The following is a 15,664-nucleotide window of genomic DNA, read 5'->3' as shown; positions in this document are numbered from 1 at the left end:
AACATCATGAGTTGCAGCAGCTTATTTCTGGTTAACTTAGAAACAACTGTGGTCAATAAGTCTGCTTTCAGAATTCATAGCAGGGATTCTCAATTCTGAGTGATTTTGCCCACCATGAAACATTTAAAACAATGTCTTTGGACTTTTGTGGTTGTCACAACTGGTGGAGGAAGGAGGTAAGCTACTCACGTCTAACTAGCAGAGGCCAGGGGTGTTGGTAAATCATGCAAAGCACCAGACAAGCCCCACAACAGACTCATCCGACCCTAATACCATTAGGGCTATTGCTGAGACACCCTGATTTAGAGTCAACAATCAGGAAACAGTACACCAAACTGCAAAGAATAAATGTAGTTTGTTATTTAAGAACAATCACCTTTTCCTCCTAACCAAAAGGATTTCTGCACTTATAAACACTGCACATATAAACTAAAATTAAGGAGGGGAAAAGAGTAAAAGCTTTCTTCTAACAGTTCTGCCTCCAAGCTACAGTGCTTAATGGCTGTAATCAGCAAACCAACCGTTATCCCTTCTGGCACCAAAATCATAAGGACAAAAAAACTTAAACATTTGTAATGCAGACCTGCAGAGGAGCTTGGCCTCTAAGAGTCTGAGAAATGACAGATCATACATGAAAGAAATGAGTCATCCAGAGTAGTAAGTCGTGTTTACAAAATATTCTCATTTTTTTTTTTTTTTTTTTTTTTTTTTTTTATTTATTTATCAGAGAGAGATTTATCAGAGAGAGAGGGGGAGAGAGAGAGCACAGGCAGACAGAATGGCAGGCAGAGGCAGAGGGAGAAGCAGGCTCCCTGCTGAGCAAGGAGCCCGACGTGGGACTCGATCCCAGGACGCTGGGATCATGACCTGAGCCGAAGGCAGCTGCTTAACCAACTGAGCCACCCAGGCGTCCCCAAAATATTCTCATTTTTGTTGACATTCTTTGTTTTGTTTTTCAAATTAAAAAACTCCTTCTTCCTCAATTGGCTATTTTTTTCATGCCTTATGATTATACATTAGTAACCTGTGAACATGAAGACTGACCTTCGCGTTACTGAGTGAATTACTGGTTACAACACTGACCAGAATGTATAGACTATGGTCCCTGGAATCCAACAAGTGTTCAACAAACATTTTATAAAGGAATGAATGAACAATTGACTCGGAAATAAGACCTAATTTAGCCCTGTCCATTCTATTTTCAGAATATGGAATAAAGACGATAAATTTATATATCAAAAACACAACATTATATATACTGAAACTTCCTTGTATTTAATCTAGTTTTCCACAGCAAAACAATCCATCAACCTACAACTATCAAGTCAGGAGCAATGCTCAGTAACATTCATTTTTCTTGTTTCGCATACAATGCTTCCTGGGGATGCTTCACTAGTTCTCCTGTTTACCATCATTCATAAAAGCCTTGACTTTCTCTCACTGCAACTCTCTTCCTGTCACAATGGAACAGTACAGCAATCATAGCCTGGTGCCCTACCATATGCAAATGTATGCAAGTGTATGTATGATCAAAAAACAGTTTTAGTAACCTCAGGTAACATTCAAATTGGTTCTTGAGGAATTCTGGAATTTATAAATGATAAAGAGCTACTATTCTAATAGGATCCTTTCTTCTAGTATGCTAACTAGGCATTTGGCTTCTAAATCCAGACAGAATCAGCAAACCCACATGAAGTAGGAAAGTATCAATTTATATAATAAATAATTAGTTATCATAATAAATGTGATGTCCAATTAATAGTTAGCAAATATCTCTTAATATGTAAGGTGTGGAAATATAAGTAGTTACTGCTGTTAACAAGGAACAACAGCACATGTCAACAATTATTAAGTGATAGTTGCTTAAATATAGCAGGATAAATTTGGATTCAAATAGAGTAAATACTTAAATATGGAATCTTTTATAAAAGCAGCTCATGACCAGCCATAGGTAGGTCTTTGAAGTTGGTAAGCAAGAAAAATAGGGCTTGAAGAGATTATGTGAATTAACACAAGTCATAAAGCAGACCAAGAACAGAGAGCACAAAAAGGTAAAACATACCTAGGAAGTAATAAAATTAGAAAACGTATGTGGAGGGGCTCCTGGGTGGCTTAGTTGGTTAAGTGGTTGCTCTTGATCTCAATGCAGGTGATAATCTCAAGGTCACGAGATGGAGTCCTGTGTCAGGCTCCATGTTGAGCAGGGAGTCTGCTTGAGACTCTCTCTCTCCCTATGCCCCTCCCCTGGCTCACAGGTACATATACATGCATGTGCGCTCACCCACTCTCAAATAAATAAATCTTGGAAAGAAACAGAGAAAAGAAAATGTAAGTGGAAAATATAAAGTGATCATGCAAACACATAATGCCACCTACTAAAATCAGCAATTTAAATATCCTTATAACATTATCCTTTCTCTCTTTTTCTTTTTTTTTTTTTATAGAGAGGGAGAGAGAGAGACTCCTAAGGAGGCTGGCATGCCCAGCGCAGAGGCGCACTGGTGCGGCTCCATCTCACAACCCTGAGATCATGACCTGAGCAGAAATCAAGAGTTGGGACACAAGCAATTGAGTCAGTGGGGTGCTCCTTTTTCTCTTTAAGATCAAATTTTGTTCAGCCAAAGCTAGCAATTTTCAGCCTCAATACATACACATGTATAATGCACTTCTGTAATGAATACATTTCTGAAAATGAACCTTATGTCAAGGCATCATATAGACAGTTAGGTAAACACCATCTAATTTTTGTCCTCCATCCTTCCCTTTCCTCCAATTTAAAAAAGTAACCCATCGCAGAGCTCAGGAATCAAGAAAATGAGGTCCAAAAGGAAGCACATGGTCATGTTTACCTACCTGTAAGGACTCACGTGAAACAGCTTGAGGGGATGGTGAGCAACAGATAAAGGCCAAGGAGCATTAAGATATATTAGTTTTTCAAGGAATTCATTCAATAAACACCAAGTGGTGGGGACAAAAAGTTAGGAAGTTCACAGAAGGAAGAAAAAAGATAAGAAGGTAACACACTGAACTGGTTTTCTATTTACAACTTTCTTTAAATTTGGGTCAATTGCAGTATTAAAAAAATTATATATTTTAGATTATAAGTCTGTTTTAACTCATATAAGAGAAGTTACACATGCTCCCTATGAAACCGTAGATAAAGAACTGTGGATAGCATAGGTTGGAGGTCTGCTATCAAATCAGAGAATGCAGAGCAAGACGACAACACAGTGCTGAACACAGAAAATGCTCAAAACTTGTTAGCTCTTATTATTACACAAGATTAACACAATCTCTTCCTGTTTTATTTTGTGAACATTTTATATACACACATATATATACATACATACACACACACACACATATATATACCGTGCCTTTTCAAGAAATTCAAATTTGGTAAAAATATGCACTGAACATGGTTCAGAAGTCCTAAGTTCTAATTTCAATATTAATTAGTTGAGTGACCTAAAGTAATAAAATTCTCAGTCTTAGATTCCTTACTTTGAATTAATAAAAAGAGTACATATAGACTAAGAGGGGAAGATTCTACCTAAAGAACTGATTTGTAGCAATTAGGAAATCATTTATGCAACATGACTTTTCAGCAATTCCTTTATGTTATACATTTATGATTCTTGCTATCAATTTCTGATTTTTGGTAGCTTTGTCTTACACAATTCTCCTTTGCAGCCATGCAGCCCCTTTTCAAACAGAAAAAAAGAGGGCCACAGCTATAATTACCAAGTTATTAAGTAAAATGATGCCCCCCCCAAAAAAAAAACCAGATACACCAACACCTAATGAAGTATACCAGACTTTGTAATCTTGGACCTAGAAAAGCTAGGCAGAGTTTTTCCTATTAGCTGTGCTTCAAAATCACAATTTTAGGATATTATCATCTGATATACTCAAGTAATATATTTTTTTAACTATTTTATTTATTTATTTGACAGAGAGAGATCACAAGTAGGCAGAGAGGCAGGCAGAGAGGGAAGCAGGCTCCCCACCGAGCAAAGAGCCCGATGTGGGGCTCAATCCCAGGACCCTGAGATCATGACCTGAGCTGAAGGCAGAGGCTTTAACCCACTGAGCCACCCAGGCGCCCCTCAAGTAATATTTTTTAAAGGTGAGTGGACACAGATAAAAATAAAGTGTATCAACTTTCTAAGGAATAGCCTTTGGAATTACCTGTACTGTTGCCTGAGGTCTAGCCAGAAGTAAAGCCTTTAACAGCCTGACTGGCAGAGACCCAGGCCTGCATATTAATGACACTGAATTCTCTTCTAGTCTTCCTTCATCTTCCCTTAGCTTACTACTACTGGCATGATGACTGACAGCACAATAACCACCCTGGCATGACATCAGGTTCCCAAAACAGAATTCTCCTTTTCCAATTCTAATATCAAGGGCTGAGAAGGAGGGGAAAAGGCAGTGAAAAATACTCTCCTATCTCTATATATAGTTGTCATTTGGAACAACAAGCACATTTTGGCCTTACCACTTCCACAGAGACCTTGAAGTCTACAAGGGAGGTGTGATATGCTTAAGTCATCCTCTCCACCACGACTGCCCTGGTCCAAGCTGCCCACACCCTCACCTAGGCTCCTGCAATAATAAATAGCCTTTGAACTGTTTATTCTGCTCTTTTCTCCGTAGTCCAACACACATCATATTACTCCTCACTCAAAACCCTCCAATGGCATCCTAACACACCTAGAATAAAATCTCCAATCCCTACCATGACCTACCTGGTCCTACATGTGCTGACTTCTACTCTCTCCAACCTGCTTTCAAGTGCTCTCCTTGCTCACTCCACCTCAGATAACACAGGGCATTCTTGCCATGTCTCGAGCACGACAAGCTCCTAGCATTTGCTATTCTCTATATATTCCTCCAGAATTTACATAGCCCATTCCCTCACTTCACTCAGGCTTCTGCTCACATGTCACCTCTTCACGGAGGCCTTCCCAGGCACATTATGTAAACTGACTGTACACTTCAATGGAGAAGAGAATTAAAAACTAAGAATTGGAGAACTGGCAGCCCACAAGACTGAGAAATGAGTAAGTATTCAGTGTGAAGATGAGTGGGGTTTTGAGTGAGCAAGACCACACCACTAATTACTGAAACGTGTCCTCCTTCATAACAACCCAAGTTTTCAAACTCAAAAAGGAAAGATTTTGATGTTCTTATTTCCACAGAAAGCTCCAAACAAGGCCACCCTATTTATTACTATTATTCAGAATACAAAGCAGAGTGAGGTAGATGTGTTAACTAATGAGAATGAAATAATAACTCAAACCAAAATTTGGTGTGGGCTATGTATCAAAAGGATTACTTGGAGGTTTCTGTTTTCAGGATGGCTGAAGAAGCTCCTAACAGACCCAAACCTCCTACAGATGGTAACTATAAACTCTGGACAAAAATACCAAGAAAGCAATTACCTGAAGGCACTGGACAGTGAACAGAGGGTGGAAAATTCCAGAGAGGAGCTGAAATTTAGGAAGGAATGACCAACATGAGTAGAATCACCATTGCTTTTATCCTGACAGTAGGCCAGTCAGCAGCATATAGAACAGCTAAACTCACATACAACATCCAAGTCTTTTCTGGCCTGAAGAACAAGAGGAAAGAGTGGGAGTCAAAAACAGCCCTCAGAAAGAAAGGAGATTCCAGAAGAGAGCCAGATAGAGGGAGCTCTAAGTTCTATGTATAAACTATCCAGTCTCTGGCCCCCTCTAAGCCACATGTGCATGCTTGGTGCTGTCTGTAAGCCAACCAACAAAAGATAAAAGGATCAAACTCACGTTTGAGTTGCAGCTCAAGAGACAGAACTTGCAGTCTAAGTTCAACTGAAGAAATTGCTTGCAAAAACTAAAACATCACTACTTTTCAGAGAAATAAAACAAAACCCACAGTCTTCACAGTATAATATTCACACTCTACAAAACTATGTGATGTACCAAGAACCAGAAAAACATGACTCTCAAGAAAAAAGAAATTCAGTTAAATCTATCAAGTGACCTATATGTTGGAATCAGGAGACAAAGATGTTAAAGTAGCTATTATAATTATGTTCAATGAAATAAAAAGCATACTCAGAGTGGAAAAAAAGAGGAGATCTCAGCAGAGAAACAGAAACTATTATTTTAAAAACATGGATAGTCTGGAATTGAAAAATATATTTACAATTTAAAATTGATTGGATGAGTTTAACTGTAGAGATGACACAAAAGTCTGTGAACTTATCAATCAAGAAAAATGATCAAGGGTGCCTGGGTGGCTCAGTGGATTAAGCCACCGCCTTCAGCTCAGGTCAGGATCTCAGGGTCCTGGGATGGAGTCCCCCATCAGGCTCTCTGCTCAGCAGGGAGCCTGCTTCCTCCTCTCTCTCTCTCTGCCTGCCTCTCTGCCTACTTGTGATCTCTGTCAAATAAGTAAATAAAATCTTTAAAAAAAAAAAAAAAGAAAAATGATCAAAACTGCAGAATAGGAAAAAAAAGTTAAAAAAAAAATGAACAGACACTGAGAACTGTGGGACACAATCAAAATGTCTAATATACATATAATGGAGCCCCCAAAGGTGAGGAAAGAATGGAACAGAAAAAAATACCTGAATAAATAATGAAGTAAAAATTTCCCAGTATATGCTAAAAAAAAAAAATTTGATAGATTTAAGCATCTTAGTGAATCCCAGTCAGAACACAAATCAAAGAAAACCATGCCAAGGCATATCATACTCAAACCACTGAAAAAAAATGTTAAAAAAAAAGTCTTGAAAGCACCCAGAGAAAAGAATATATTCCATATGGGGAAACAAAAATTTGGAAACCACTGACATACCATCAGAAACAAGGGAGACCTGAAAACAGTGAAACAGCCTTAAGATGCAATGAAAGTGGTCATACCTGACCCAGTAAGGAGTTTTTGGAAGGACCAGCTTTCAAATCCCTTGGCATACTACTTCTCTCCATTTGACTTCCATTAGATAGTCTTTGTTGTTATGCTCCCAGAGCTAAGGAACCTGATTCAACTGCTTACAAAACAGGCAAGAGACAAAGCGGTCACCCACCATCACCACATCTGTTCAGCAGCCCCACACCATTCTGACAGCTACTTCAACTAATGGCACTTCTTCCATCTCTCTGAGTGGAGTCCAGGCCCTATCCTATTTGAACTGATGAGAATTAAAGTAATTGGGGCAAGAGTATCCAAGGCTGGTAGCAGTAAAGGTCACATATACTCTAAGCCATATCTAATTCAGTTTCCCTTGTTATCTAAATAATAGACAAGAATGAGGAATTTTAATATACAAATACCAGTAGGCACCCCTAAGACAATCCCTCTCTACCAAAAACCTAGGGCTCAATAGATTTCATAGCCCACAGATATTTAGCATTTATGCCTAATGCTTAGATAAGAACCTGAGCACAAGAGAAGCACAAATTGTCCATCGTTTTCCGAAATGGTATGTGGGGTTCCTGGGTTGATTCAAAAATGCTGACTTCAAATCATTTTCTCTGAAGGACTGGAATCTGAGCGATTGCCTGGGAATCACCCTACTGCTAAGTTTATAAGGACCTGTTAATTATAACATAATGGATAAGGTACATCTGCATCCCGGGTAGCAAAACTACTCCACGACATCTCATTATAGTGCCATTTCTCCAGAGGGGAGAGAGCTGCCAGTCCCTCCTAGTCTCAATGCCTGGTAATGTTGGCTCCATGCTAAGAGGCCAGCAATTCAACCACTGCCACCCCCCCCCCAAAAAACCCTGCCTCTCTTAAATAGAAAATGAAGTCAAAATATTTAGAGAATACAGTGTTTTCTCCAGCTTGAAACTGTTTCTTCTTTTTCAGAAGAACTAAAAAACACCGGTACCGCTAATGTGAGTAAGCTATTCAGAATGGCCTCCCATTTGGAAAGTTTCTGGCATTTTCCAACTAGGCATTGTATTATGGCAATGAGCTACCCAGTAATCAAAGAGGACTACTTATTTCCCACCAGAGTTAAAAGAAAGGATTAGTTCTGGTAAGTTCTCTAACAAATTTCAGTCACTGTTAACAAGGTGGTGTCGGCTTCTCTACATCCATACCAAATTCAAAGAAAACTCGGGAAAAATGGCAAACAAAAGCCGCTTTATTATTGTATTTGAGCAGCATCCACCTTTCATAGAGCAAATGCTTTCTTTTTTTTAAATTTCAGTGACACTTAAAAAGTTGTAACGGAGAAAGAAAAAAGTGAAATTTATTCAGAAAGAAATCTATAAAGAAATCTTCCCATTCACAACACTTTTCTTAATATACAAGATAAATTCTGGAATCAAAAGTTTTTAGAACCCCACATAGTTTGAAGAGCCTCAGATTATAAATTCAATTAAAATTTAAGAAAAGAAAAGACTAGCAGTGGTTGAAAAAAATTTAAAACAAAGATTTGTACAGGAGAAGGTAAATGGTAACAGCTACAACACAAAGGGAAATTATGCAGAGGACAGACAAGGCCTTTACCAGTGAAGTGAATTAAAGTTGTTCATAACACAGGCAGCATATCCATACTGCCTTCCATCTTCTTAGACATAAAGGGATAAGTAGGAGTCAAACAGTTACTGGGTACCTTTCTAGATTCCTTATTTGTATTATTTTATTTTCCTCTCTAAGCCTTAATTCAAAGAAGTTAACTCATCAAAGATCACAAAACTGACTACTTAATCCCAGGTCTCTATTACTCCAAAATTCATACTGCCCTATTATACCATGCTGCTGCTCAGGAAATATTTCACATGAATCAGTTTCTTACTGATACAATTTTAAAAACCAGTCTGGCACAAATATTCCCCTTCTAAACAGATTCTTCCTAAAAACTACATTAATTTTCTTTAGCAACCTTCTAATAATGCAGGGCCCATGGGAACTTCTGCCTGTCCTTGCTACCTTTTTCTGAAATGTATCTGTGCCACAGGATAAATAGGGGCAGTTTGTTTGCTTATGACGTGCTCTAAGGCCTCACATTTAAGATAAATAGGTAATCTTCTAGATTGCTAAATTCATGCCAAAAGGTGGATAAACAACAAAGTCCTCAGAACTAAAGCCCTATCCTACCATTATCTTTCCTGTAAAATATGGCATCCAAATCATGACAGAAAGAACTCTGAGAGACCAGGACCTCCAACTCCCAAATATTTCAAAACCCAACTCCAATCTTCCAAAAAACCTCTACAATATTCTGATAAATAGTCTTCTTGCTAAGTATGGAAGGTGATTAAAGCTGCAGCTTCTGCAATCAGACAACACTGAAGCTCAGTTTGTCTATGACTTGTCATGATTATGACCTTGGGCAAAAGAGTTAACCTCTTGAAGCCTCAGTTTCCATAGAGATAAGGAGAAGAAACCATAATAATGATGTAAGTTTATAAATCCTAAATTACACTGCCTGGGTCATACGCACTTCCTAAGCATTAGTTTTGTCATCATCATTTGCATGAACATCTTTGTTATGACATGGAAGACATCAACAGGGTAACTGAAGGGCTTTTGTAAATCTTCATGGGGCCAATATTGATTTCAGTTTTGGAGAGTCTTAGGAGATTTAGGAAGTGAGTAGCAGAGATGGAACTGGCAAAGCCTGAAAGGACTGAAAAAGAAGCAAGTACAAATTCCACAGGGAAAGAAAATCTGTATAGTTTAAAAAAAAATGTATCTACAAAGACTTACATTATATATATTTGGAAAAGGGATTACAAGTGAAACACTATCTCATGCAGTAAAACAAACTGCTCATTTTTCTATTACCATGATAGGGACGCCAATGTCAGGCCACAGAAGGTCCTCCGACGGTAGCTTGGGCGAATTCCATACCACCACTACCTTGTTCAGGTAAGGGAGGCCATTCAGTCTCTCTAGAGAGTTCATAAGTACTTCCTCCCGCTCATAGGTCAACATCACCACTGTGAACTGCTCTCGTGGAACATTCCCTCCAAGTGCTGCCTGAAACTCCTTGCCAGAGCCCCCAGCTCCACCACCAATAGGCCGAAATCCAGTCCCTGAGCCCAAGAATTTGGCTTCTGAGGGCAACACAGGGTCAAAGGGTGTGTGGGGGAACAGATGGAAAGGCCCTGGAGCAGAGTTCCAGCTGCGGTAAAAATCAGTGACAGTCAACGTAAAGTTGCGGAGGTATTTGGGTGAGGCATAAGGTGGCTCCGTCTCTACTGGCCCCAGGTCCAGGTCCCCGTTGTCGGCCATGTTAGGGTCAGTTCCAGCCGCCTTGCCTGACCGATGGGGGATCTCAGCGGCTGCCTCTTCCCGGATGGGAGCAGCTGGGATCTGTATGCGAGTCCTAATCATAGCCAGCACGGTATTAAAAATACTGTCAGCGGTTGAGAAGTAAGTCTCCCAGAGAAAGCGGCCTTGCCGCCGCATAGCCAGCAGATCACTATCTGAGAGGCTTCGTAACAGAAAATGAACCTCAGTAACGCGTGGCTTGGGTACCACCAGGGCAGCCTCATTCCATTGCAGCATGTCCTGGTAAGGAAGCTGTACCTGCTCCCCCAGCACAACTGGGACAGCACCGACTTCCAGGGCTTCAAAGAGCCGTGTTGCACACCCAGATGAAATAACCAAGTGAGGGTCCCCAGGAGTGATAATGAGGGCAAAGGTGGAAAGCTTCAGCAATTCCAAGCGGTCCTCACGCTCACCACACAGTGCCCACTCGGTAGGCAGACTGGGCTTCGGCTGGTTTTTGCAAGTAAATTCTACCAGGACCTGATCTAGCCTGCTGTCCTGTACAGCCTTTAAGGTGGCAATGATTCGATCATCATAGTCAGCTGGGGGGTCACCTTCCATTTCTTCTTCAAAGGAGCGGGCCTCTTGAAGGCTGGACCTCAGTGATTCAATCTTCTCACCCTGGAAGGTGAAAAGATATTTCCGTTTAACTGGCACCTGTGGTGGGATTTCCATGAAGTTGGGCTCCGACATGGCATGAACTAGTGGCGACACTACCAAATCAAAGCCAGGTCTGTATTGGGAAGCATAGAAAGTAGACTGAGCCACCATGGCACGGCCTGTACTGACATTATATAGTAAGTTCTGTGTATCTGACTTCCGCGACAGATTGATGATGACATGGTTGTGTCCATCTGTCCGCCAATGTGGTAGGGAATAGAGCTGCTTCTCAAGTTCGGCAGGCCGAAGAAGTACTGGCTCCTGTATTTCTCCCACTAATATCACATAAAGGCAGGCAATGTCTGCATTTTCTGTAACATATACATTGGCTCGTGCTGTAGCTTGAAAAGCCTGCTTGACTAAGGGATCCAGGTAGCTGCCAAAGGCAAACTGGTCACTGTCATACACATAGACTGGAAAACCGGAGGTGAGAGGACAACGAGAATAATCAAAACAATTGTGAAGCCGGCATCCCCGTATGACCTTTGGGGGAGGAAGACCAGCATCGTCCTTCTCTGGAAGGAGCCGGATAGGCAGAGAAAGTTTGGGCTGATTCTGAGCCATCAGCTCTTTATACGAGTGCTCAGTCTGGCTAATGACATTCTTGAGCTGAAGCAGGTCCTGCTTGGCATTCTCAATACTCTTCTTACAGGCTTCAATCTTCAGATTCAGCTTGGCAATTTCACTGTTCAGCTCTTGCCGCTTGGCTTCCAGCTGCAAGAGCTCCTCACTCACAGACTCACGAATCCGGCAAAGATCCAGCACGTGCTTTACCTCGCAGAGTTCGTTACCAGCCCTTGGGCCAAAAATTCGCTTGCCGGCCTCATCAGCCTCATCCAGAGTGGTGAGATAATAGTGAGCAATGAGGGGGAAGAAAACCAGAATAATGAAGAGCGTAAAACTGAGCCATGTGAGTCGGATCCGGTTGGACCACCGTAACATACAGGTTTGACCTCCATTCCCCACTCCCCCATTCCGCAACATGGTATAGCCCGTCATGAGTTCCTGTGTGGCTTTTGCCCCCTCTAGTCACGTTGGGTCACTCGCCATAACCATGAGTTTCTAGTAAACAAACTCAATCTCTTTTCACTCACACCTTTCTGTTAAGAGTTAGTGTGCTCCCTCTACAAGGCACGGAATAAAATGGAAATTTCATTTTCCTCAGCTGTAACTGAAATGGTCTCTGACCTTATTCCAGCAGATTTTAAGTTCTGATTGCTGACCAGTGGACATGTCCTTACTCTTTAACGAATGGTAAAAGGTACCACATTGTTGATGAGATGAAAAGGAGAAGGTCCCTGATGATGAAAGCCAGGAAAAATAACCTGGAATCAGACAGACTTTTTCAACTGCCATAGCTCTTGTTCCTCAATTTTGCTGACCAACAAATACACATAGTTACTATTCACAGTTATAAAGTAGCTGGTTAGAACAGAAAGAAATGCCAGCCTCTTATCGATGTCATTGCCAACAATCAGGCCTGCAAAAAAAAAAAAAAAAAAAACCATGTCAGTCTTGAAAAGATTATGTCCAACAACCCCGCCTTCCCTCATGTTTCTAGAAAATGCTTCTATCTTAAAAGGTAAAGGAACAGCTGGAACATTGGGCATGTGTCTCATAGAACATTTGAAGTTCAGTGTAGTTGCCTTCGGTATGGATATTTTCCTTGTGGTTAATAAGAAATGGATAAGGATAAGTGTCCAAAAATAGCCTCAGATTTTATACACACAGATATACATACCCCTTCCTCCTATTTAACTGGATATAAATCAGAATTAGAGCTCTATAAAATGAAGATCAACCACATTCAACAGAGTGCAAAGATGTCTGCAACAATTTTTATTCAAGACTGAAGCAGCATCTTTAGATCGAGAAACACCACCTTATCCAGCCTTGATAGCCAGTTCTACTCCTAAGATGAGTCTCTTTTTGAATTACTTAGAAAAAAAAAAAAAAAAGACTCTGGGAAGCTCAATGTTTTATATTCAGAGCTGAAACGAGAATTCTTTTGATCTCTACCCAGTAGTAGGTGCATTAATCCAGAGACAAAATGTATTTCCCAGGTTGCTTCTCATTTATCTTCTGCTAGCAGACATCATGTGCTCCTTCTTAAAATATAAATAGTAATTTGGTCTTTTAGAAAGACTACTATACTTAGAAATGAGGGCCATTATTTCTTCTCCTTTGGAGACAGATTTGCTATCAAACTTTATACCTCAGTTTCCTAATCTCCCAAAATGAGACAAGTGTACTGAGACAGAAACAATATATTGTGTTGCTATGACAAGAAAGGACAGAGGATGTTAGGATACTTTCAGCTAATAAATCTTAAAACAACATTCCCACTCCTGTTCATTTACCAACTTTAAAGCTACAAAAGCTTTTCACTTCTTTCATCTCAAACTTAACAAATGTAGAACTGAACTCCTAATATTCTGTGCCAAAGAATACTCCCAATTTCTTCCATTCATTTTCTCCAAAAAGTATTTATCATACTTTTGACACGTCTGAGACATGTTCAGTATAGCTGGGAGAAGGTAGAATGCAAAATAATCTTTGAGGGAACCTCCTTTAAGCTAAGATATAAGATTTAAATGAACAGCAAGGATATTACTACAAGGTAGGATAATGTACATAACCCATCAACAGGTCTCATTTCACAATCCTCTCTAGCTTCCTTGTTTGGTATAAAATTAATAAAGTCTGGATACAGTTCTCTCTCCTTTAAACAAAAAAAGTTGCCAATATTAATAAAAGGCTTGAGTAAGTAGAACAAGAGATACAGACAACAGAAAACCAAACTATTGATCACAAAAAATTTGTGATTAAATTTGGTGGATCAAACCTTGGATAATTAACAACTAATAAGCAAATACCCCAGAGAATGTTAAGTCAGTATTTCTAAAGCACTATCCTTCTAATTCAAATGTTAACAATCTCTCTGTTTCCAAAAAAATACTCTCTGCACCTTACAATCAGATTATAACAAAGAAAGAAGAAATGGAGGAAATAAAGGAATTCATACTCAAGGAAATTCAGTTGATTCATTCCCTCCTTACCATGTGTTTCTGGATCCTTTCTTTTTCTAACTCATGCAGCATTTTACTTCAGTATACAGTTTCTTGAAATAGTGAACTCCAGGTCCCAGGGCTTGCTCTCCTGATAGAAAATAGAAAAGTGACATGCCATTAGAAAAACACTCAATACTGGGCAGCCTGGGTGGCTCAGACAGTTAAGCTTATGCCTTTGGCACAAGTCATGATCCCAGGGTCCTGTGATTGAGCCCCGTGTTGGGTTTTCTGCTCGGCCGAGAGCCTGCTTCTCCCTCTCCCTTTGTTGGCCGCTCTGCCTACTTGTGCCTTCTCTGTCAAATAAGTAAATAAAATCAAAGAACAAAAGAAAGAAAGAAAAATACTCATAAACTAAAGGTGCTATTAAACAATGTATTTACTAAAGGGAGAAGATGCTTTGGGAATAGAAGAACCCTAGGCTTGCCTCATCGTCCCTTGAACTCAACTAGATAACTACCAAATCATCCCAAAACACCAGAAATCAGAAACTGACGGGAAGACTGGCAGAACAAACTCCACAACTAAAGGTAGAGAAAAACCCATACGAAGAAGGTATGAAGTGCAGAGACATGGTTTGGGAGAGAAGTGGATCCTGGCCCCTACAGTGAGCAGTGAGCCACCGTGGCGAAAAAGGGCAAGAGACAGACTAGCACCCACATGTGGAACACAGATTCCCATAGCAATGGCTTGGAAACCAAGAGGGGTCAAATTTCATGAGTTCTTGCTAACAGTGGAACTTAAAGCCTAGAGTTCTAAAAGTCTGCAGGCTTGGCTCAAGGAGAACCTAGTGGGCACTGGGACTGTTCTTGGAGAGAAGGCAGGGTGAAGAGCCCATGGAAACAACAATCTGAAGAGCATCTGGGGCACACAGTGGGGAGATTATTTGCTCATCTAAATGGCAGTGTTTGCAGAGAGACCTCTCCAGAAATGAAGGAACTGGCCTGCACCACCACCCCCGGCCCCTGCCACTCAGCATGAGCACCAGGTCACCTGCGGAACCAGCACACCCCTCACTGCTTAACTCGCTTATAGCAAGCCCCACCGCACCCACTGAGCTGAACTGGTACTCCCTTCAGGCTTGCCTCAATCCCAGCACAGTGGGCTCCCTACCCCTAAAGACTGGCACAACCTCCTTCCCACACCACATCTCCCAACTTGGGAGTTTTGTAGGGCCTGAGTTCAGGCAACAGTGGCAACAGGTCTTATTTCACAAGCAGATGAGAGCACATTTAGTAAAAACTCATCACATTCAGGCCAGAGACTAAACATTGCTCACAACAGGCAAAGACAGTCTCTGCAGATGACTGGCCTAAAGGATAAAGTAACCAGAACACAACAGGAGAGAGAAGGCAGCACACAATGGAGACAGTCCCTGAAGTGCCAGACCCTGGGGAACTGGGGACACTACACTGTAGGGCAGTACTAGACCAATTTCTTCATAAGGCCATTACTGTCAAGAATAAAAGACTGAACTATCTTCCTAACACAGAGAAATAGGCACAGGACCTAGAAAAAATGAGATGACAGAGGTATGTGTCCTAGAGGAAAGAACAGGACAAGGCCACAGCCAGATATAAGAGATATAAGTGAAACAGATATAAGTAAGATGTCTGATAGGGAATTTAAAGTAATGATCAGAAAAACAGTCACTG

The 15,664-nt window shown here is 40.6% G+C and overlaps 1 protein-coding gene across 4 annotated transcripts in view; it reads right to left on the bottom strand.

Moving 5' to 3' along the window:
- EXTL3 (exostosin like glycosyltransferase 3) overlaps positions 1-15,664 on the bottom strand; it is a 101,826-nt gene that overhangs the window by 24,830 nt on the left and 61,332 nt on the right. For all 4 annotated transcript variants that reach the window (XM_013047147.2, XM_045078376.1, XM_004775149.3 and 1 more), the window contains 2 exons: positions 14,001-14,100; positions 9,793-12,421 (listed from right to left, as the gene is read on the bottom strand). In XM_013047147.2, the coding sequence (XP_012902601.1) occupies positions 9,793-11,940 (2,148 nt within the window). In that variant the 5' untranslated portion in view covers positions 11,941-12,421; positions 14,001-14,100. The remainder of the gene's footprint in view (positions 1-9,792; positions 12,422-14,000; positions 14,101-15,664) is intronic.

This window comes from Mustela putorius, unplaced genomic scaffold, assembly GCF_011764305.1.
Source record: "Mustela putorius furo isolate JIRA1106 unplaced genomic scaffold, ASM1176430v1.1 tig00000242_pilon_pilon_pilon, whole genome shotgun sequence".
NCBI lineage: Eukaryota > Metazoa > Chordata > Mammalia > Carnivora > Mustelidae > Mustela > Mustela putorius.
The sequence above is the reverse complement of the archived record's forward strand: the minus strand, read 5'-3'. Positions and strand labels throughout refer to the sequence as shown.